This window comes from Haliotis cracherodii, unplaced genomic scaffold (assembly GCF_022045235.1).
Source record: "Haliotis cracherodii isolate W230 unplaced genomic scaffold, xgHalCrac1.p SCAF_14, whole genome shotgun sequence".
NCBI lineage: Eukaryota > Metazoa > Mollusca > Gastropoda > Lepetellida > Haliotidae > Haliotis > Haliotis cracherodii.
Genome location: NW_027266269.1, coordinates 21,348,380 through 21,371,462, shown reverse-complemented (window position 1 = coordinate 21,371,462; position 23,083 = coordinate 21,348,380). Strand labels below are relative to the sequence as shown.

General features: G+C 42.5%; 1 protein-coding gene and 1 pseudogene across 1 annotated transcript in view; both read left to right on the top strand.

Moving 5' to 3' along the window:
* LOC139461096 (MYCBP-associated protein-like) overlaps window positions 1–23,083 on the top strand; it is a 55,724-nt gene that overhangs the window by 7,972 nt on the left and 24,669 nt on the right. Inside the window, exons 2-12 of the mRNA XM_071242624.1 lie at window positions 6,558–6,715; window positions 8,471–8,580; window positions 12,105–12,163; window positions 13,327–13,433; window positions 13,929–14,103; window positions 14,820–14,939; window positions 15,476–15,539; window positions 16,747–16,829; window positions 17,205–17,326; window positions 19,172–19,311; window positions 19,981–20,203. Of these exons, the coding sequence (XP_071098725.1) occupies window positions 6,558–6,715; window positions 8,471–8,580; window positions 12,105–12,163; window positions 13,327–13,433; window positions 13,929–14,103; window positions 14,820–14,939; window positions 15,476–15,539; window positions 16,747–16,829; window positions 17,205–17,326; window positions 19,172–19,311; window positions 19,981–20,203 (1,361 nt within the window). The remainder of the gene's footprint in view (window positions 1–6,557; window positions 6,716–8,470; window positions 8,581–12,104; window positions 12,164–13,326; window positions 13,434–13,928; window positions 14,104–14,819; window positions 14,940–15,475; window positions 15,540–16,746; window positions 16,830–17,204; window positions 17,327–19,171; window positions 19,312–19,980; window positions 20,204–23,083) is intronic.
* LOC139461267 (uncharacterized) lies at window positions 20,639–23,045 on the top strand (annotated as a pseudogene).

Below are 23,083 nucleotides of genomic sequence, written 5' to 3'. Positions count from 1 at the left end.
ACTTAACTGAAGATATGGCTGTCTGTAACTTGGCTGTTTGCGTCATCCTGCTTGAAGAGTTTAGGACCTGCTCAAGCTTTTAATCACATTTTTCCCTGGCCCAGACTTGAATATTTACAGGCTGCCGTGAGAGTGCTGAAATATTGATAATTAATCAAATACCCTACCTTCATTACATCATAGCCATAAATTCCTGTTTGGCTGTCGGTCACACTAAAAACCATTTCAGATTTTCAACAGATGTCCTCTTCACAGGCATCATATCTAATAGTTGTGAGGACAACTCTATCCGCCACAGGATATGCAACTGTGCATGCACAAGGGTGGAAAACGTCACTTCTTTCCTGTGTGTCCAGATGTTGTATTCTTAGAATGATACACAATGATAAAAACAACCCATAAATCCAACTAGTTTGTTTCAAATGGTTTCTGAAAATAACTACAGTTTTGGGAGAAAACAGGTAGTCCTTCCCTGTCCCAATAGCCTTGGACAAGTGATCTGCTTGTGTATAAACCTGGTTGTATTCAGCACCAGGACTTTCAGCTCAGACCTTTCCACGTCACTATATACATAATTAATTCCATAAAGAAAGTACTAATCATGTTCAATGTCTGTAACTAATGGAAAAGTTAAACGTCATGCGATCTTCCCCAGCAATACCTGAAACCAGTTCAAAGTGAATAAGACGGTTTCAATGACTCCAGCTCTGTGTATCTATATTTGATGAGTTCGGGATACGGAAGGTAGGTAAATAATTCATCTGGTGAACAGTAGTTAATTAGCACTGCCCGACTCAGTCTGTAGAGTGTAGACAGTTGTGAGGATGATGGGGACTATCACACAGCATTCCGTTGTGTTCGAGATGGATACATCCTCATCTCCCACAGGTTGGATAAGTATATAGAGGATTATGTCTTTTCTTGTCAAATATGGGGCACGGTCGACCCAGTCGTCTTCGCTGTGCAGAGTTGCATCCCTTGGGCACGCCAGAAACCTATGATTGTGGGTTCAAATCCCGGTTCGCCTCGAATATGTTTCCAGGTTTGTCAGCACCATACCCTTGCCCATGGGTTTCAATGAATTGGTAAATGTCTGGGACCTGCATCACTTCAGGCTGTCCTACCACATTAAGCTGACACGCTGCAATATAACTAGAATACTGTTGAAAGCGGCATTAAAACCCAACTCACTCACTCTTGTCAAATAACAGGGATGGAAATTAACCAGGAATGTCTGCTCTCCCAAATAGTGATAACATGTAGCAATACTTCAAAACTGTTTGAAATTCTACTTAGGATACCTTTAGCATTAACAAAACTTGTCTGGGTTAGCAGGCTGTGCTAATTTCTATCCCCGAATAACATTACTCACTCAATGTTGTTCTGGCATAAATATCTTGTTATTCATGTGAAATAACATATTATTTCAATGAGCGAAATCCTGAATGTATAAATGAGGTTAAGTTCAGTATTTCATCACTAAATACATAATAAGTCGATATTTTATATGTGCAAACATCTTTGTTTCTTATCAAGTTTGTTTTTTTAACGCTACACTTGCCAATATTCCAGTGATACAAGGGAAGTCAGTAATAATTATGTCTAGACCTCGCAAGAGGTGACCAGACAGATTGGGCGGTCAAGCGGTTGGATGTCATCGAACCACAATGGTGGGATCATTTCTCACAATAGCAATCACTGGATTGTCTGGTCCAGACTCAATTGTTTACAGGCTGCTGTCATCTAATTGTAATATTACCGAGTGTGGTGTTAAACAACAAACAAACACCACAGTGTCCTAGCTTGAGCAGAACCTTCTAGGGAATGAATTAGGTATATCTGATTGTTTACTACCTGACACAACTTACTGTAAATGTGTATCACATGTCTCTCAGAACAAAATGCATTTTAAATTTTGGAAATGGAAATTTTTGAAACATTGAAATGCATTTTTTGTTGCATTTTTCTACTATGGAAAGACAACACAACTACATGAAAAATTTATGGATGACAACTTCTTTCATTTGTAATGACACCTAGATTGTCGCATGTATAAACTCAGCCCCTTCTCTCTGTTTTACTGTACTGAACTGGTGTCTCTCTCGTTAATCCCCTTGGTTTCCTTGTCATGTTGTTTTCCTTGTCAGCGGTAGAAACTAACAGTTTTCATCCACTAGTCCTTATAATGATAACATATAGCAAAACCTTTGAAAAATAGCAAATTTCTACTAGTCCTTAGGCATGTTAGGATACCTTTACTATTGGGCAGTTTGGCAAGGACTACAGGATGAGTGCCAATTTCTAACCCTGCTTGTACATTGATCCAACCTTGTGTGAACATGTCAGCATTCACCTGATGAAGGGAAAAGAAGTTTGTTTGTTTGTTGTTTAATGCTGCACTCAGCAATATTCCAGCTATATGACGGCGGTCTGTTAGTAATCGAGTCAATCCAGACAATCCAGTGATTGATACTATTAATATCAATCCCGCAATTGGGATACAATGACATGCATCAGCCATGTCAGCGAGCCTGACCACCCGATCTCGTTAGTTACCTCTTACGACAAGCAGAGTCGCCTTTTACGGCAAGAAGGGGTTGCTGAAGACCTATTCTACAGAAGATATCTTCACTGGTCGGGAAAGAAATACCCCTGAATGTTGTTACAAACAGTAAAGACGTTCTCTTCCATAAACATTTCATGTCTTCATGTCTATCATTGCTCTCAATAGTTTAGTGTGGGACTCTGGGATTGTTCATAACTATTGATGTTTCAACTTGCTGTTCGGCCATGGACATATCAACAGTGCATCAATAATTTGATCAGTTGTTACCATATGCCATAACAGATATAAAGATGCAGGAGAAAATGAGTAAGATTTCTGTTGTAAGATCCTTGTAGTAATATATTCTCAGGGTTTGAAGGTAACCATTGACTTGCCCTTGCATGTGTTTGTGATGGGTGCCGAGGTGAGGCAGGATAAGCTCATCTTTTCGTGAACACCTGGTATCATCATATTTGATAGTGATTCATAAACACATGATGATATAGTCAGAATCGTACAACGGACTCTGCTTTTAGAAGAGATTTCTTATGATTATGGAAATGATTTTTGTTGCCATTTTTTGTATCACAGTGCAACTGGCACAGTTATAATTGTAATCACATGGTTAAAATATGGGACACCTCAGTTCCAAAGAGCTCATCTAAACATCCTATGAGTGCCCCGTGGCACACTTGCAAAAAACTAATTTCTATCCCTGAATCTGAATCTCTGATAAATCTTGACATGTTACATTAGGCTGGTGACAGAGTAGTAAATCATCCCTTATTTAGAAACTGCTTACGTGACTTCGTTAGCAACCGGCTCTAATCTCAAAAAAGCAGCCAACGATTAGGCGATAAAACCGCAACAGGGACTACTGTAGCACTTATGACGGCGAGATTAATAAGTTTATTTGACATTCACGGTAATTGGTTTATTCCTATGGGAGACTCCTGCCTTAGCGACCAGAGTCCACAGAAAACAGCAGCAGATCAATACCCACATAAACGTTCAATAACACGACATGCATGATCCTCATACCCGAACATAGGAATTGTGGCGAGGTATGCGGTACATGATCACTGTATATTAGAAAGCGGATTACCTCTGTCAAAGACCTGTTTGTGAATAGTTTTGGTGAATGTGGTCTGCATGTACTCTTTGTGTAGACTCTTTGTGAAGACTCTTTGTGTATGCCTGTTCAACATTTGGGATTGGAACCAAGGAGTCTCTGGAATAGGATTTGTGGTGTCGTGATATTTTGATTGGGTAAAAATATTCATGTGCTGTGTAAATTTTCAGATTGATACTTGGTTATAAGTTGTATGGACACAGGATTATGTCTCTGTCAAATGGATACTGTATAATGAGTTGTACTGACACTGAGATTATGTCTGTTCGTATCGGAAGGCTTGATTTGTTGCTGTAATCTCATCATCATCATCATCATCATCATTGTCATCATAATTATGGCCATTTAAATTGTGCTACTTTTCCACACCTCACAGGGGAATGGTCAAAGCACTACATTATTTTTATCCCTGTGTTCATTTTCAACTTCCTTGGCAGTATAGTCTCAGATTAGTGAGAATTACTTGTAACTGAGTGCTGGAATTATAGATAATGGTGTCAGTGGGTCCATGGGTCTTTGAGGTTTTATGATGTATGTAGTTTATGAATCAAGGGACCCCAGAATCTTTTATTTAAACCTTAGGTTTAGGACAAGGACCTGGATATCTGATGGGGAAGCAAGTACTCAAACTGTTTGAGTACTCAAGTTCAGATGGACCCTGTTCCACAATCCACAGACTGTCACAAGTCTATGTTAAACTATGGGAGTTACAATCATCTAAGTGGTCTGATTGCTTTGTGGAACAGGGCCCAGATGAGTAATGATTGTCTTAGTGCTACGACTGTCGTAAGTCTATGTTAAACTATGGGAGTTACGATCATCTTAGTGATCTGATTGCTTTGTGGAGCAGGGCCCAGGTGTACTTGAGTCCAATGGCGTTAAGAAGAAAGATACTTGCATGGCATGTTACTGCATGAACTGGGTACCCTAGTGCTGGTTGGTATTCCTCCCACATTAGGCTGAAACACCATGATATAACTGGAATACTGTTCAAGATGGGACTTGATTGGTTGGTGTAATATCTGTTACGTTGTCTGTGTCAGTAGATGAGACTTGATTGGTTTGTGTAATATCTGATACTATGGTATGTCTGTGTCAGTAGGCGAGACTTGATTGGTTGGTGTAATATCTGTTACGTTGTCTGTGTCAGTAGGCAAGAATTGATTGGTTGGTATAATATCTGTTACTATGTCTGTGTCAGTAGATGAGACTTGGTTGGTTGGTGTAATATCTGTTACTATGTCTGTGTCAGTAGATGAGACTTGATTGGTTGGTGTAATATCTGTTACTATGTCTGTGTCAGTAGATGAGACTTGATTGGTTGGTGTAATATCTGATACTATGGTATGTCTGTGTCAGTAGGCGAGACTTGATTGGTTGGTGTAATATCTGTTACGTTGTCTGTGTCAGTAGGCGAGACTTGATTGGTTGGTGTAATATCTGTTACGTTGTCTGTGTCAGTAGGCGAGACTTGATTGGTTGGTGTAATATCTGATACTATGGTATGTCTGTGTCAGTAGATGAGACTTGATTGGTTGGTGTAATATCTGTTACTATGTCTGTGTCAGTAGATGAGACTTGATTGGTTCTTATAATATCTGTTGCTATGTCTGTGTAGAAGATGAGACTTGATTGGTTGGTATAATGTCTGTTGCTATGTCTATGTCAGTAGATGAGACTTGATTGGTTGGTATAATATCTGTTGCTATGTTTGTGTAGAAGATGAGACTTGATTGGTTGGTATAATATCTGTTGCTATGTCTGTGTAGAAGATGAGACTATATTGGTTGGTATAATATCTGTTGCTATGTTTGTGTAGAAGATGAGACTTGATTGGTTGGTATAATATCTGTTGCTATGTTTGTGTAGAAGATGAGACTTGATTGGTTGGTATAATATCTGTTGCTATGTCTGTGTAGAAGATGAGACTTGATTGGTTGGTATAATATCTGTTGCTATGTTTGTGTAGAAGATGAGACTTGATTGGTTGGTATAATATCTGTTGCTATGTCTGTGTAGAAGATGAGACTTGATTGGTTGGTATAATATCTGTTGCTATGTTTGTGTAGAAGATGAGACTTGATTGGTTGGTATAATAACTGTTGCTATGTCTGTGTCAGTAGATGAGACTTGATTGGTTGGTATTATATCTGTTGCTATGTCTGTGTAGAAGATGAGACTTGATTGGTTGGTATAATATCTGTTGCTATGTCTGTGTCAGTAGATGAGACTTGATTGGTTCTTATAATATCTGTTGCTATGTTTGTGTAGAAGATGAGACTTGATTGGTTGGTATAATATCTGTTGCTATGTCTGTGTAGAAGATGAGACTTGATTGGTTGGTATAATATCTGTTGCTATGTTTGTGTAGAAGATGAGACTTGATTGGTTGGTATAATATCTGTTGCTATGTCTGTGTAGAAGATGAGACTATATTGGTTGGTATAATATCTGTTGCTATGTTTGTGTAGAAGATGAGACTTGATTGGTTGGTATAATAACTGTTGCTATGTTTGTGTAGAAGATGAGACTTGATTGGTTGGTATAATATCTGTTGCTATGTCTGTGTAGAAGATGAGACTTGATTGGTTGGTATAATGTCTGTTGCTATGTCTGTGTAGAAGATGAGACTTGATTGGTTGGTATAATATCTGTTGCTATGTCTGTGTCAGTAGGCGAGACCTGATTGGTTGGTATAATGTCCGGGAGACGAGTTAGTCGTCAAGGAAACCGGAGATTATCTGTTCACTCGACCTCACGTAAGTCATGTTTCAAAATGATGTTTTTTTTAAAAATGTCATAGTATCTTTCCTTTGTTTTGTTTTTACCAAGTCTGCTTTGAAATAACCCCCAACTTACTCTTGTCTCCTTTGGTTACAGATCGCCTGAGTAAGAGAGATGGGAAAAGGAGAGATACTCCGGAGAAGTCGGCAACACCTTCACAGGAGGAGAACAGTGAGAACCGACCACCATCACGCAACGTCATCTGGAATGAGGAGATCGAGAAACTACAGATCAAGGATGATGATCTGCAGAAGGTGGGTCAAACTGTCAGGATGTCGCGAAGGAGGGAAGGGGACTGGTGGTCAGTTGGGGTAAGGGTTGTCGGGTTGTTGGGAAGGGAATTGGTGGTCAGTTGGGGTCAGGGGTGTCGTGAAGGAGGGAAGGGGATTAATGGTCAGTTGGGTTCAGGGGTGTCGTGAAGGAGGGAAGGGGATTGATGGTCAGTTGGGTTCAGGGGTGTCGTGAAGGAGGGAAGGGGATTGGTGGTCAGTTGGGGTAAGGGTGTCAGGATGTCTGGAAGGAGGGAAAGGGATTGGTGGTCAGTTGGGGTAAGGGTGTCAGGATGTCGGGAAGGAGGGAAAGGGATTGGTGGTCAGTTGGGGTAAGGGTGTCGGGATGTTAGGAAGGAGGGAAGGGGATTGGTGGTCAGTTGGGGTAAGGGTTCCAGGAGTTTGGGAAGGAGGGAAGGGGATTGGTGGTCAGTTGGGGTAAGGGTGTCAGGATGTTAGGAAGGAGGGAAGGGGATTGGTGGTCAGTTGGGGTAAGGGTGTCAGGATGTTGGGAAGGAGGGAAAGGGCTTGGTGGTCAGTTGGGGAAAGGATGCCAGGATGTTGGGAATGAGGGAAGGGGATTGGTGGTCAGTTGGGGGTAAGGGTGCCAGGATGTTGGGAAGGAGGGAAGGGGATTGGTGGTCAGTTGGGGTAAGGGTGTCAGGATGTTGGGAATGAGGGAAAGGGATTGGTGGTCAGTTGGGGTAGGTGCCAGGATGTTGGGAAGGAGGGAAAGGGATTGGTGGTCAGTTGGGGTAAGGGTGCCAGGATGTCTGGAAGGAGGGAAAGGGATTGGTGGTCAGTTGGGGTAAGGATGCAAGGATGTCTGGAAGGAGGGAAGGGGATTGTGGTCAGTTGGGGTAAGGGTGCCAGGATGTTGGGAAGGAGGGATGGGGATCAGTGGGATAGGAGGGTAGGGTTGGCAATATATCAGGCATGGGGGAGGGGATTTGTGGATCAGTTTGGGTTGGGTGGCATTATGTTGGGAAAGGAGATAATGGGTTGGGTGGGTCATTAAGATAAGTGGTATCTGATGGTCAGTCAGGTGGCTCAAAGCATCTTTGGGTCATTTAGTGAGGGTACCGTATTCCTTGTAATAAGCGCCCCGCCCTAATAAGTGCCCACGGCGATATTTGCTAATATATTGGCTAGTGAACAATCCCAATTAGCACCCCTTCCGATCGATCAATGTACACAAGACTTATTTATTTGTGTATAATACGCACTCTTGTGTAATATGCACCCTTAATTATGGGCAATTAAATTCTGGAAAATATATCTGTCATGTATAATACGCACATACTTTTTTATATCATTTTTTAGGCTGTCAGCATAAACCTCGAAATTTACAATCTTTCAACGCTGCTTTTTTTTCTCACCAAAATTATTTTCTATTAAGAGACCCCTCTTTCTAATTTTGAGAGCACCCTGGGCGCTTATTACGTTGAATACGATAATGGTGTTTTGTGTCATTTATGGGTAAACAGGGAGGGTAGTTTGCTGACATACCAATGAACTCTGTGCTGCATTGTTCAGACTGTTGCAAGCTGAATGTTGTGAATGTTTCACTGTGAATTCACCTCCATCATTTTCAACTCAAATCAAAATAAAAGTTGGCCGTTTCAAAACAAATAATGTTTGCTGAGTGCAAAATCAACACCAACTGAAGCAGCCGTAAAATCCCGACTGTCAGAGCGTCAACTTTGGTGAGAAACTATAAAGCTCCATGTATTTCATCAGATCCATGAACCTCGTCCTCCGGCTGAGCGCAAGAAGACACCTGTCCCATCAACAGTTACAGTTCGAAAACTGAAGCCACCTGCCGAACTCGAGAAACCCAGGCCTAAAATGTAGGTAGAAGACCTGTCTATGTATCACCAGCATAGCTACCGACTTAAGACAACATTATTATAATCATAACATGCACATTCCTTGGGGACCCGTGAAGATCCGGGGTAGATTAGGTCTTCAGCAACCCATGCTTACCCTAAAGGCGACTATGCTTGTCGTAAGAGGCGACTAAAGGGATCAGGTGGTCATGCTCGCTCACTTGGTTGATACATGTCATCGTATCCCAGTTGCGTGGATTGATGCTCATGTCAATCACTGGATTGTCTGCTCCAGACCATCTTTCCAAGGCAAGGGAGTTATCTGACTATAAAAATCCAGTTTCCACCTTGCTGAACTAGGCCTGAATTCAATGGCTTGAGCGTAGTGCCTGCAGTGGCTGTTACGAGTAGTGTCCCTTTTGTGTCGCTCCTATTGACCAATCAGATTCCACGTCTCATTTCACATGCATTTGCTTCAAACATTATAGCGTAACCCAGTCAAGACGATGTGATCGTTATTCAAGATCTTTATTGTAATAAATCGGGTCTTACCTCGCAAAGTGCATCAAATCACTTGAGCACCTGGATTAAAACATGATAAGATTTGGAAAATATTTGTCGACGTCCAGTTAATAGTACAGATGCTCTGCAAATCCTGCAAACGACCGAAGTCAAAAGTCCAGCCAGAATATGACTCCATAATTCCAGCTTATTTCGGGAAGGGTGGAAAGTGGACTTTTATAATCATTTGTTTCGGGAAGATGTCATTCTCTTATTGCAACCACTTACTTAACCACAAACTCACTCACTCACTCACTCACTCACTCACTCACTCACTCACTCACTCACTCACTCACTCACTCACTCACTCACTCACATGCATAAGGAACCTATACCCAGGATTTCCCTCAGTGCGACTGTGAAGTCATGTCAACCTTCCTGCAGAGGTGTCACGCAACCACTCACTCACTCACTCACTCACTCACTCACTCCCCACACACTCCCCACACACTCACTCACTCCCCACACACTCACTCACTCCCCACACACTCACTCACTCACTCACTCACTCACTCACTCCCCACACACTCACTCACTCCCCACACACTCACTCACTCACTCACTCACTCACTCACTCCCCACACACTCCCCACACACTCACTCACTCCCCACACACTCACTCACTCACTCACTCACTCCCCACACACTCCCCACACACTCACTCACTCCCCACACACTCACTCACTCACTCACTCACTCACTCACTCCCCACACACTCACTCACTCCCCACACACTCACTCACTCACTCACTCACTCACTCACTCCCCACACACTCCCCACACACTCACTCACTCCCCACACACTCACTCACTCACTCACTCACTCCCCACACACTCCCCACACACTCACTCACTCCCCACACACTCACTCACTCACTCACTCACTCACTCACTCACTCACTCCCCACACACTCACTCACTCCCCACACACTCACTCACTCACTCACACACTCCCCACACACTCCCCACACACTCACTCACTCCCCACACACTCACTCACTCACTCACTCACTCACTCACTCCCCACACACTCACTCACTCCCCACACACTCACTCACTCACTCACTCACTCCCCACACACTCCCCACACACTCACTCACTCCCCACACACTCACTCACTCACTCACTCACTCACTCACTCCCCACACACTCACTCACTCCCCACACACTCACTCACTCCCCACACACTCACTCACTCCCCACACACTCACTCACTCACTCACTCACTCCCCACACACTCCCCACACACTCACTCACTCCCCACACACTCACTCACTCCCCACACACTCACTCACTCACTCACTCACTCACTCCCCACACACTCCCCACACACTCACTCACTCCCCACACACTCACTCACTCCCCACACACTCACTCCCCACACACTCACTCACTCACTCACTCACTCACTCCCCACACACTCCCCACACACTCACTCACTCCCCACACACTCACTCACTCACTCACTCACTCACTCACTCCCCACACACTCGCTCACACAGTCACTCACTCTGTAACTGACACTCACTCAAGTATATGTATTCCCAGGATTTCCCTCAGTGCGACTGTGAAGTCATGTTAACCCTCCTGTTGTGGTGTCTAATCTGTAGAGACTGCATTGTGAAAAAACTTCAGTAAATCTTGTAATGAAAAATTCAATAATCTTGACAGAACTTAAATGCATGTCCGTCTTATACAAATAAGTAAACAGAGATAAGATTTAATGCTCAAAGTGCATTGCATTACACATGTTTACTTTCTTCGAATGAAAAATATATTGAATGTTTGAATAGGGTTTGTTTGTTGAGTGTCACTTGGATAAAAGATAAATATTAGAACATATTTTTTCTTGTTTTGCTTTCATTGAAACAAATACAGTACAAATTTCAAATTCATTATTTGAGAATAAATTTATATAATCAGTCTAAGTAAACATGTTTTAAATATTTTTTATGACTCCACTGTTTAACAGATATATTGGTCCTTAGGAACGTTCCATGCAAGAGTTAGTCAGCAAGCCTGACGTTTAGAAGTGGATGAACGGGTGGCTCACTTGAACGAGGTCCTGTAATTCACAGAGTTGTCTCCCTTAGAATCCCTTGTAGGTTCACTCCTATTAATGACCCTTGGTCTGCCAGCACTCTCCCGGTGGTCCCTACACTGGTAAATGTCAACTACAGGCTTTTATTTCACATCATGCTGACACATGGGGATAGAAATAAAATGATTGTTCAAGCTCAACTTACTCACTCTCTAATAGTTGGCATTCATAAACTTACATGTGATATAATAAAATCGTTGCCTTACTGCTGTAGTAAATCCCATACTCTAACACAGACTTCTGATAGTCACAGGGCTAAGATTGCTTTCATAGAGGCCAAGGGTTCCGTTCAGCAAACTGATCGCATCAGTACTGTTGAAGTAAATCCCATACTCTAACACAGACTTCTGATAGTCACAGGGCTAAGATTGCTTTCATAGAGACCAAGGGTTCCGTTCAGCAAACTGATTGTATCAGTACTGTTGAAATAAATCCCATACTCTAACACAGACTTCTGATAGTCACAGGGCTAAGATTGCTTTCATAGAGGCCAAGGGTTCCGTTCAGCAAACTGATCGCATCAGTACTGTTGAAGTAAATCCCATACTCTAACACTGACGATATTCATAGTGCAAAGATTTTTTTGTTGGAAACTGTCAACACTTAAATAAGTACTGTATTGTTACTGTCAAACACTGGAACTGTCCTCAGATCTTCACATAGAGAAGTCTTTTATCAGTGTAAAAGGTCTGATTTTTATGAGTTTGGACTTTCACATTTCCACCATTGAACATGAATTTACTATAGTCGTACGAAGATCAAGTGCACACTGATCCATTGAGAAATAATGGTGCCAGCGCTATGAGCATGCATCAACGGATGGCCTACAGCACATGACATATATATATCCATTTATTATTGTTGTTGTTGTTTCTGTTTGCAGTGTGACTGTAGCTAAGCCAGCGCCACCTGATGCTCCCGTCAAACCCATCGACTACTCAGGTGTGTAAGGTGGTTCACACGACAGCTACATAACTGGCATAAACATTGTCAGTGGTAGAAATTACGCATAAATATCCAGAGGTCAATATCCTAGTCTTATAAACCTCCCACGTGTTTGTGTCACCCCAGGAGGTGTTTGAATGGTTGAACTCCCCCACAGAGCGCATTAGTTTAGGGGGCACGGTGGCCCAGTCGTCTAAGGCACCGCAAACATGGTATACGTCTAAGACCTGCATCACTTCAGGCTTTCCTCCCAAGTTGATTTAACTGGAATACTGTTAAAAGCAGCGTTAGATCCAACTCACGCGCTCACTCGCATTAGTTTCAATGTAATCCCTTGTTGTCTGGTTAACAATGATTGTATGTAAACCCTCCTATGAGGGCTTACAATGATTGATTGTAAAACCACCTACAAGTGTTACAATCATTGTAAAACTTCCAATGAGGAGTTACTAATATTTCTGTACTTATGAATTTGTACTTGGTTTTTCAAACATCCAATGTTCTAAAATCGAAGACAATAAATGAAAGTTTTCATTATGGATGACGGGAATTGAACCTGCAACTTCACATATTGTTTATTGTAACCCACTGTTTTCCCACTGAGCCACCGTGGCAGGTGATGAAAAGTTGTTCAGTTTTACATGTCATGTATCCACTTGGTCCATGCTGCACATGGATTTTCTCTTGCACTCTTTGATCAAATTCCTTTTATACCGCAAGTATGTGCGTATTATACATGACAGATATATTTTCCAGAATTTAATTGCCCATAATTAAGGGTGCATATAACACACAAGTGCGTATTATACACGAATAAATAAGTCTTGTGTACATTGATCATTTGGAAGGGTGCTAATTGGGATTGTTCACTAGCCAATATATTAGTAAATATCGCCATGGGCGCTTATTAGAGCAGGACGTCGAATATGGTAATCTCTGGAAGAAGCAGTTTCTCCTTCACATTGCCCTCGTGTTAACAGTTAAAGATTTAGGGGTCCCTTGATTCAAATACCATGGGGGCGGGCACCAGTAGGGATTGCACATGCAACTAGAACAAACTGTCTTATAGAGGACAGGGAATAGATGTCCCTGTGGTACAACATTCCAATGAATTTGACAAACTTCTGACATTTGTTTGTTTTTGTGTATTTTCCATGAAGGGTTTGCCGGACCTCGTTACAACTCTGACGGCAGTGTTATACAGCACAGCATTCTTGGAAGCTACAACGACTTCCACCGGCAAGCTGTCAAGAAGGGCGACCTCATTGTACGTAACTTTGTCTCCTTGATGAACATGGTCTTTCTGCTTCCAAAATCAGAGTGGAAGGTCTCTGGTTCGATCCCCTGTTTGTTGTTTAACGCCACACTCAGCAATATTCCAGCTATGTGATGGCTTTCTGTAAATAATCAAGTCTGGACCAGACAATCCAGTATAAGTTGCTAATCGAATACGCAGGGTTACTTCACAATATTTTGATGATACGCACAAGTTTTATTTTGTAGCATATCTGTAATGTTCGTTGCATATTTTATACGCTTGGATTTTATTTTACTGCGTATTTCTGCATTTCTGATGCGTATTTTATGCAGTTACACAGCTTATCTGGAGCTCTGGCTTTTGTTACCCATGGCACACTCTGATGGGGAATCAGTGTCAGTATGGGTGCTAGATAACTCAGGTTTCCTCCCACTGCTAGTGATATAAATAAAGTACTATTGAAAGCTGTATTAGCCCAACTCACTGTGACTCTACTGACGGCAGGACATCCCGAGCCCCCGCGAGCTGGACACCCAGCCCTCGGCCCCGACTCTCAAGTATGAGAAGAAGAGGAAGATGATGAAAGACAACATCCGGGCTCAGGCGGACGAGAACAACGCTCTGAAGAACTGGCAGCTGAGGATGATAGAGAGGAAGAGACAACAGGGCTACATCTCAAGTGAGTTGCCCCAAGCCTGTGTCTAGTCAAGTCCCTGTCGGACCAGTCAGGTTAACGTGATACAGTTCATACTAAACCAAAATTAACATTTGTCAGAAGTAGCAGTGGAACGATACACTGATGTATCAGTGGATCACAATGTTTTACTTCTCGATACAAGTATCGATCATAGTCGTACAAAGTTAAAAATATCAATTCTGAACTTAAATGTTTGCTTTAATATCTGTTACACTAAACACTAATTAGTAGTCATTGTTAGAAACTGGCACTAGTCCTGTAGTCTTTGACAAACTGCCCAGTAGTTAGGGTATCATGAGGACTAGTAGACATTTGCCATTTTTAAGGGTTTTGCTATATGTTATTATTATAAGGACTAGTGGACGAAAACTGTTAGTTTCTACCACTGGTAGTGTGCCTCACTTGACACTGCCAGCTGTAAATCATCAGTGTGCCAGATATTTGGCCATCCTGTCTATGAAAAAGATGGCTTAGATGAGAGCACATGCAAGTATCGTGATGTGTATCAGATCACACAGTTGGTGTATCATCCAGCCCTAGTCGTAAATTAACAAGTAAAATTAACATATAACAGCCCATATATGCACACATGCACTTCTGGGTCTAATACTGTATGTCTGGAGTAGGCTCAGGTGTGTCCAGGCTGTACATGATATATGTTCCTGTGATATATATACATGGCCAGTGTTTGCTTACAGAGCTGCTGCAGAAGTCTCCGGAGGACCTGGCCATGAACCAGGCAGACAACTTCCGCAGCATCCAGGAACAGAGACACATCATCGACAGGACCATCCCCACCATGGACTACGGCAAGGGGTGTAAGTCTTCCTCTTTATGGGATGCTGTAGGACTTAGGCACTTGCATGCATGCTACGCATCCTCACCTGGGACTGTTCCACGAAGCTGTTTTAGTGCTAGGACAATCTTAACTCCAGTACTTCAACACTGACTAAAACTGACATAGTGCTGAGATTGCTTTGTGGAACAGGTGCTGAGGATAATGAAAAAAATAGTGATGATGATGATGATGATGATGATGATGATGTAAATTATGATGTGATAATGTAAATTATAATGTTTTGTTCTTTAAAGCCGCACTCAGCATTATTCTAGCTATGTGATGGCAGCCTGTAAATAATCTTGTCTGGACCAGACAATCCAGTGATTGACACCATGAGCATCGATCCACACAATTGGGATACGATTAGCGAGCCTGACCTCCCGATCCTGTTAGTCGCCTCTTAAGGCAAGCATAGTCGCCTGTTACGGCAAGCATGGGTTGCTGAAGACCTATTCTAACCTGGATCTTCATGGGTCGATGATGATGATGATGATGATGATGATTTTATTGCAGACCGAGTGGGGAGTGAGTACTGGAAGCAGCAGGAGAGGTTCGGGGATGAAATGGTTGGAATACAGTGAGTTCACCTGCTACACATACAGACTATGAATATAACTACATATATCACTGCTTATTATCAAAGTTATCACATGCATTCATATGAATTTACTTTTTTACAGAGTTGTGGCCCTTGTTCCATGCTTTTCAACTTAGTGCATACTGTATGAAATGGGGACAAGATTTCTCAGAAACTACTGAAGTTACATGAATGAAAGTTTGCTTGCTTATCTAAGAGATGCTTTCAAGACTGAGTTCGAAAATTGGTCCCGTCAATTACTTTTTTACAGAGTTACGGCCCTTGATTCATGTTATTTAGTGCATAGTGTCTGCATTGGGGAAAAATTTCTCAGAAGTTAACTTATCAAGAGTCAGTTAGTTTTTCTAAAGAAGGGGCCTTTTCTGTGTATTAATTTCACATTGAATCATTTTTTTCTGATGACATAAAGCGGCCCAAGTGCCTATCTCTTCTTAAGGCTTTATAGGACTCAATTTTATAGTTTATATTCACTACTATATGAACAAACAAAATTCTAATGTGCCCCATGGCTGGGGATAGTGATAACACAGCTTTCTTGTTAGATTTTGGTTTGAAGTTTACAAAATCTAACCCATGTTTGTCTTAGTAATTCTTCCTGTCAGAAGTCTGCAACTTGCAAGTGTAAGAAAGAAAACAGGATAGTCGTCAGCCATTTGAATATGTAATTTTCTCACCGGCATTTCAAAGTTTTCAGCAACATTCAATGTTTGACATTGGCAGTGGGTCATAATGGGCCCTCATGCTCTGGGTATGCTTAGTGCAGAGGTAGAGATTGACATGGTTCTATTGTCTTTCAGGTTGTTTGCTTTTGAAGGCTGATTCTACTGGCATGAAATTGTCCATTGGCATTACTGGAATTGATTGTTTTATACTTGTTATATGAACTATTATTAGCTGAGCGTATGGGACGAAACATAATTTCACTAGCCTCGGGCTTGGAACAAGCGGCAGACATCACTGACTGCTGTGGTATGGGAGGGGCCACCCGTGTATTTTGTTCTTAACATTTTGTAATGACAAGGGGCCTTTTGCTCTTATGCACAGTCAGGGACAGACATGTCATCCACATAAACTTGTCCCAGCTGTGTCAAACAAATTCAAAGGGTCATCACAGTACATATGTATATGCTGAATTACATTTCTTTCTTATTCCTGATTTTACATTAAACTTCCTTTTGTCCTTCAGTATGACCTTGACCCAGACAGAGAAAGGTTACCCAGTTCCCGTGGAGCATGTGGGACTCCCTCAGACTGTTAGGAAGGAAAAAGGTAAAGTCGTTGTTCTTTAAGAAGTCTGGCAAGAAAATGCTTGTTTGCATTATCCCTTTGGATCAAGAAAAATATATATCTTAAAATGTTATGCAAGTTGTCTGATCTTGATGACACGGTCATATCTACTGGTTCATGGAAGGACAGTATGCAAATGCTACACTAGATGTGCAGAGTTGCCTCCCTTGACTACAAGGATCCGCTGGTCATGGGTAAGAATCACAGATTCACCATGTTGATCCTTGATTTGTCAGCACCATGACCATGCAGAGTTGCTTCCCTTGATAATATATAGACCAGAGTTATATAGCAATGATACTGAGTTGGGAGTCCTGTAGAAGGCAGCGTTACCCCTCCCTCCCCCCTGTGTTGCAGGCTGCCCCTGGAGCCCCAACTACACGGTCCCCGTGTTCTACCCCTGGCACAAAGCCCCCTTCTACGAGAAGCGGAAGAAGCAGCTGCAGTCCGTCATCGATGAACTCGACCCTCATCAACCCGTGAGTCCTGCCCAACTGTAGAAACACCTTGTTGTTCGCTGATTTGAGACTCTGAGTTACATGTGTCACGACATTGGTGTAGGGGATTTTACAAACTGAAGGATTTGAGGGCTGTACACAAACATTCAGCTTGTAAAATCCTGTACACCCCATATGTAACAAGTTTATTTAACATAGTTCACAATTTATAAAGAACAATTTTCAGGAATATGTTTGTGTGACAATGAGATCTATACTCAAAGGCAAAAGTTATTGTGACATGGATTTTTATATTTGTGAACTCACCTTAAACGCTCTCTGGTGACATGACTCATTTGCATATGGTAGGAGTGCTCCTTATATGGAATGTTGCTCTCTGGTGACATGACTCATTTGCATATGGTAGGAGCACTCCTTATATGGAATGTTGCTCTCTGGTGACATGACTCATTTGCATATGGTAGGAGCGCTCCTTATATGGAATGTTGCTCTCTGGTGACATGACTCATTTGCATATGGTAGGAGTGTCTTTATATGGAATGTTGCTCTCTGGTGACATGACTCATTTGCATATGGTAGGAGCACTCCTTATATGGAATGTTGCTCTCTGGTGACATGACTCATTTGCATATGGTAGGAGTGCTCCTTATATGGAATGTTGTTCTTTACAATACCCTCAGACATTGTTGTTTCTATGTTATATAATTCTATACATGGCAATAGAATTGTTTGACCGATCCTCGTTGTGTTTTATGTGTCACAAGAACTTTTGCCGTTGAGTATACTTTGAGACAGTCAGTAGGGTAAGTCGAGGGAGATACAAGGAAGTACAGATTATCTTTCCCCGAGTGACTTCATTTTCTAAGTTCCAAGTCTTGGTGAGAATATTACATTAGATAAGGTATAGCATTAGTGAGTGAGTGAGTGAGTGAGTAAGTTATAGTTTTACATCGTATCGGCAATATTGCAGTCATATCGCGATGAGAATGTATAGCATCAATACAGAGAGACAGATGATATGTAATTCCCAGTTGAGTAGGTTTTCTGTATTTTCCAAGTCTTTCCTAGTGATTTTTATCTGAGATAGCCTACATCAGCAGATTTTGGTTATGCTTTCATTGTCAGACATTGGTTATACCTACATTATCACACGCAGGTTATACCTACATTGTCAAACGCAGGTTATACCTACATTGTCAGACACTGGTTATACCTACATTGTCAGACACGGGTTATACCTACATTGTCACACACTGGTTATACCTACATTATCAAACGCAGGTTATACCTACATTATCACACACAGGTTATACCTACATTTTCAGACACTGGTTATACCTACATTGTCAGACACTGGTTATACCTACATTGTCAGACACTGGTTATACCTACATTATCACATGCAGGTTATGCCTACATTGTCAGACACTGGTTATACCTACATTGTCAGACACTGGTTATACCTACATTGTCAGACACTGGTTATACCTACATTATCACATGCAGGTTATGCCTACATTGTCAGACACTGGTTATACCTACATTGTCAGACACTGGTTATACCTACATTGTCAGACACTGGTTATACCTACATTATAACATGCAGGTTTTACCTACATTGTCAGACACTGGTTATACCTACATTGTCAGACACTGGTTATACCTACATTGTCACATGCAGGTTATACCTACATTGTCAGACAATGTTGTTTATACAATGTTGTTTAGACAATGTTGTTTAGACAAAATAATTAGGTAGTGGTAATGCCTGAAGCTTTTTTAAATGTTGCCGACATTTTTCAGCATTAGAAGCATTTTTCAGTATGTAATCAGAATCATCCATACAATCCTCAAATTTCTCTTCAGGATTTTGACCAGCTGGAGGTGATCGGCACAAACGACCCGTTCAGGGGCAGGGCAGAGATAGAGTCAGACTCTGGGCTGACGGAGAGACTTGAGTCGGAGGACCGCTACCTGGGTCTGGGGGAGGGGGACGAGGGACAGCAGTGAGTACACCACACCCCAGTAGCCATGTTGTAGTAGTCAGTGGGGGATGGAGAGAGATGAGTCGGAGGACCGCTACCTGGGTCTGGGGGAGGGGGACGAGGGACAGCAGTGAGTACACCATACCCCAGTAGCCATGTTGTAGTAGTCAGTGGGGGATGGAGAGACTTGAGTCGGAGGACCGCTACCTGGGTCTGGGGGACGAGGGATAGCAGTGAGTACACCACACCCCAGTAGCCATGTTGTAGTAGTCAGTGAGGGATGGAGAGACATGAGTCGGAGGACTGCTACCTGTGTCTAGGGGAGGGGGACGAGGGACAGCAGTGAGTACACCATACCCCAATATTGTTTTGGTCAGTAGTCAGTGGGGGATGGAGAGACTTGAGTCCGAGGACCGCTACCTGGGTCTGGGGGACGAGGGACAGCAGTGAGTACACCACACCCCAATATTATTTTGGTCAGTAGTCAGTAGGGGATGCATAGTGATTTCAATAACAATTAAATTTGATCATGTTTTCCTGGTCGGTGAATGGCTGATAGTATGTCATTGTGCCCAGTGATGTGGATTATTAGCCTTGTCCAGACTGGATGAAACACGCTGCCATGACACCTGCCATCTACATCCCTCCCCTGCTGCTGCATCCAACAAGACTCCTGTGTTGTTCTTCCAGAGACCCGCTCCAGGACCACCCTGATGTCTACCCGGAGCCGGTGTTCGGGCCGTCCCTGCAGATCGCTGGTCAGCCAGCCCGCTGGACAGGGGACAGTCACGGCTTCATCGGCCAGCCTGGCATCCAGGCCCGGATTTCGTTTGAGTCGTACACCAGCGAGCGCATCACTTCCTACCTGGAGATCGTCAATGATGGAACCACATCCATCTACTATGACTGGAAGGTATGACATTTAGAGAAAAACCCACGAGCTACGAGGAATCACGGAATATCTGTCACAAGTGACTTCATTTTGTAAGTTCCACGTGTTGGGGAGACTATTTCAACATTAGTTCAAGAAGGACAGATGGTACATAATTCCCACTTGTGGGTATGTTGTTCTCTATTTTACCTACAGTCTTTTACTCTAGGAAAAGGTAGACAAATATGGATTTCCTTTTCTCAAATGGAGACATCACTTTCGTTGGCTGTTGGAAACGTCACATTGTTTGAGACATCCTGAACAATGGATGGCATCATGTTCCGTGAATTGCTGCAATGCGTTCCTGTGATGTCACATTGCTAGGCAGTCTCCGGGTCTAGTGGTAGAGCGTCGGCCCGGAGAGCGGAAGGTCGTGGGTTCAATCCCCAGCCACGTCATACCAAAAGATGTAAAAGGATGGACTTGTTGTTACCCTCCCTGGCACTTGGCAACAAGGACTGGTTGGCTCAGAGTCAGTATACTGTGACTGAGTGGGGTATTTATGTTAAACTGCGGCATGGCACACACATGCAAGTTATTATATAAGTACAACAATCTTGAACATGATATAAAACCCCACTTCACCTCAGATTTCTATATGCAAATATTGAAAACAATGGAACAATCTGCCTGAAGAAAAAAACGATGGTAACAAAATATTACTGTATAAAATTTGAACAAATGGATTGCTGCTATGTTCAAATCATATTAACTTTTATCATCATCAATATGGGTTTGTATCTACATACTACATTTCTCCGTCATCCATGAATACATACGGACGTTATGAGGGGGAATAGTGACCCATGTCTAATTTTAGTCAGGTAGTGAAATGAGTTTGCGTATAAGTCATGGAAGTTTGTACATGAAGTTTGTTCAACCCCACCATTGCCAGATATTAAAGCTGTGGACCTTTATTCTAACCCAGACTCCCCATGGGTGGGATTGGGAGAAAAACAAAGCAAACTATTGTTGTACCAAGCAGAGGCATACCGTATTCGACGTAATAAACGCACCGCTCTAATTAGCGCCAACAGTGACATTTGCTGATATATTGGCTGGTGAACAATCCCAATTAGCACCCCTTCCGATTGATCAATGTACACAAGACTAATTTATTCGTGTATAATACGTACTTGTGTGTTATATGCACACTTAATTATCTGTTGTACATAAACATTTCAGGCTGTCAACATAACCATGAAATTTAACTTTCAACCCTATTTCTAATTTTGAGAGCGCCCTGGGCGCTTATTACATTGAATATGGTATGTTTGCGAAAAGCTTGTTGCTCCGTAGAAGCTCGTTGCCGTGTATAAGCTTGTTGCCGTGTATAAGCTTGTTGCCCTGTATAAGCTTGTTGCCCTGTATAAGCTTGTTGCCCTGTATAAGCTTGTTGCCGTGTATAAGCTTGTTGCCCTGTATAAGCTTGTTGCTCCGTAGAAGCTCGTTGCCGTGTATAAGCTTGTTGCCCTGTATAAGCTTGTTGCCCTGTATAAGCTTGTTGCTCTGTATAAGCTTCTTGCCCTGTATAAGCTTGTTGCCCTGTATAAGCTTGTTGCCCTGTATAAGCTTGTTGCCCTGTATAAGCTTGTTGCTCTGTATAAGCTTGTTGCTCTGTATAAGCTTGTTGCCCCTGTATAAGCTTGTTGCCCTGTATAAGCTTGTTGCTCTGTATAAGCTTGTTGCTCTGTATAAGCTTGTTGCTCTGTATAAGCTTGTTGCTCTGTATAAGCCTGTTGCCCTGTATAAGCTTGTTGCCCTGTATAAGCTTGTTGCCCTGTATAAGGTTTTTGCCCTTTATAAGCTTGTTGCCGTGTATAAGCTTGTTGCTGTGTATAAGCTTGTTGCTCCGTAGAAGCTCGTTGCTGTGTATAAGCTTGTTGCCCTGTATAAGCTTGTTGCCCTGTATAAGCTTGTTGCCCTGTATAAGCTTGTTGCCCTGTATAAGCTTGTTGCCCCTGTATAAGCTTGTTGCCCCTGTATAAGCTTGTTGCTCTGTACAAGCTTGTTGCCCCTGTATAAGCTTGTTGCTCTGTATAAGCTTGTTGCCCTGTATAAGCTTGTTGCTCTGTATAAGCTTGTTGCCCTGTATAAGCTTGTTGCCCTGTATAAGCTTGTTGCCCTGTATAAGCCTGTTGCCCTGTATAAGTTTGTTGCCCCTGTATAAGCTTGTTGCCCCTGTATAAGCTTGTTGCCCTGTATAAGCTTGTTGCTCTGTATAAGCTTGTTGCTCTGTACAAGCTTGTTGCCCCTGTATAAGCTTGTTGCTCTGTATAAGCTTGTTGCCCTGTATAAGCTTGTTGCTCTGTATAAGCTTGTTGCCCTGTATAAGCTTGTTGCCCTGTATAAGCTTGTTGCCCTGTATAAGCCTGTTGCCCTGTATAAGCTTGTTGCCCTGTATAAGCTTGTTGCCCCTGTATAAGCTTGTTGCTCTGTATAAGCTTGTTGCCCTGTATAAGCTTGTTGCCCTGTATAAGCCTGTTGCCCTGTATAAGCCTGTTGCCCTGTATAAGCTTGTTGCCCTGTATAAGCTTGTTGCCCTGTATAAGGTTTTTGCCCTGTATAAGCTTGTTGCCGTGTATAAGCTTGTTGCTGTGTATAAGCTTGTTGCTCCGTAGAAGCTCGTTGCTGTGTATAAGCTTGTTGCCCTGTATAAGCTTGTTGCCCTGTATAAGCTTGTTGCCCCTGTATAAGCTTGTTGCCCCTGTATAAGCTTGTTGCCCTGTATAAGCTTGTTGCCCTGTATAAGCTTGTTGCCCTGTATAAGCTTGTTGCTCTGTATAAGCTTGTTGCCCTGTATAAGCTTGTTGCCCCTGTATAAGCTTCTTGCCCTGTATAAGCTTCTTGCCCTGTATAAGC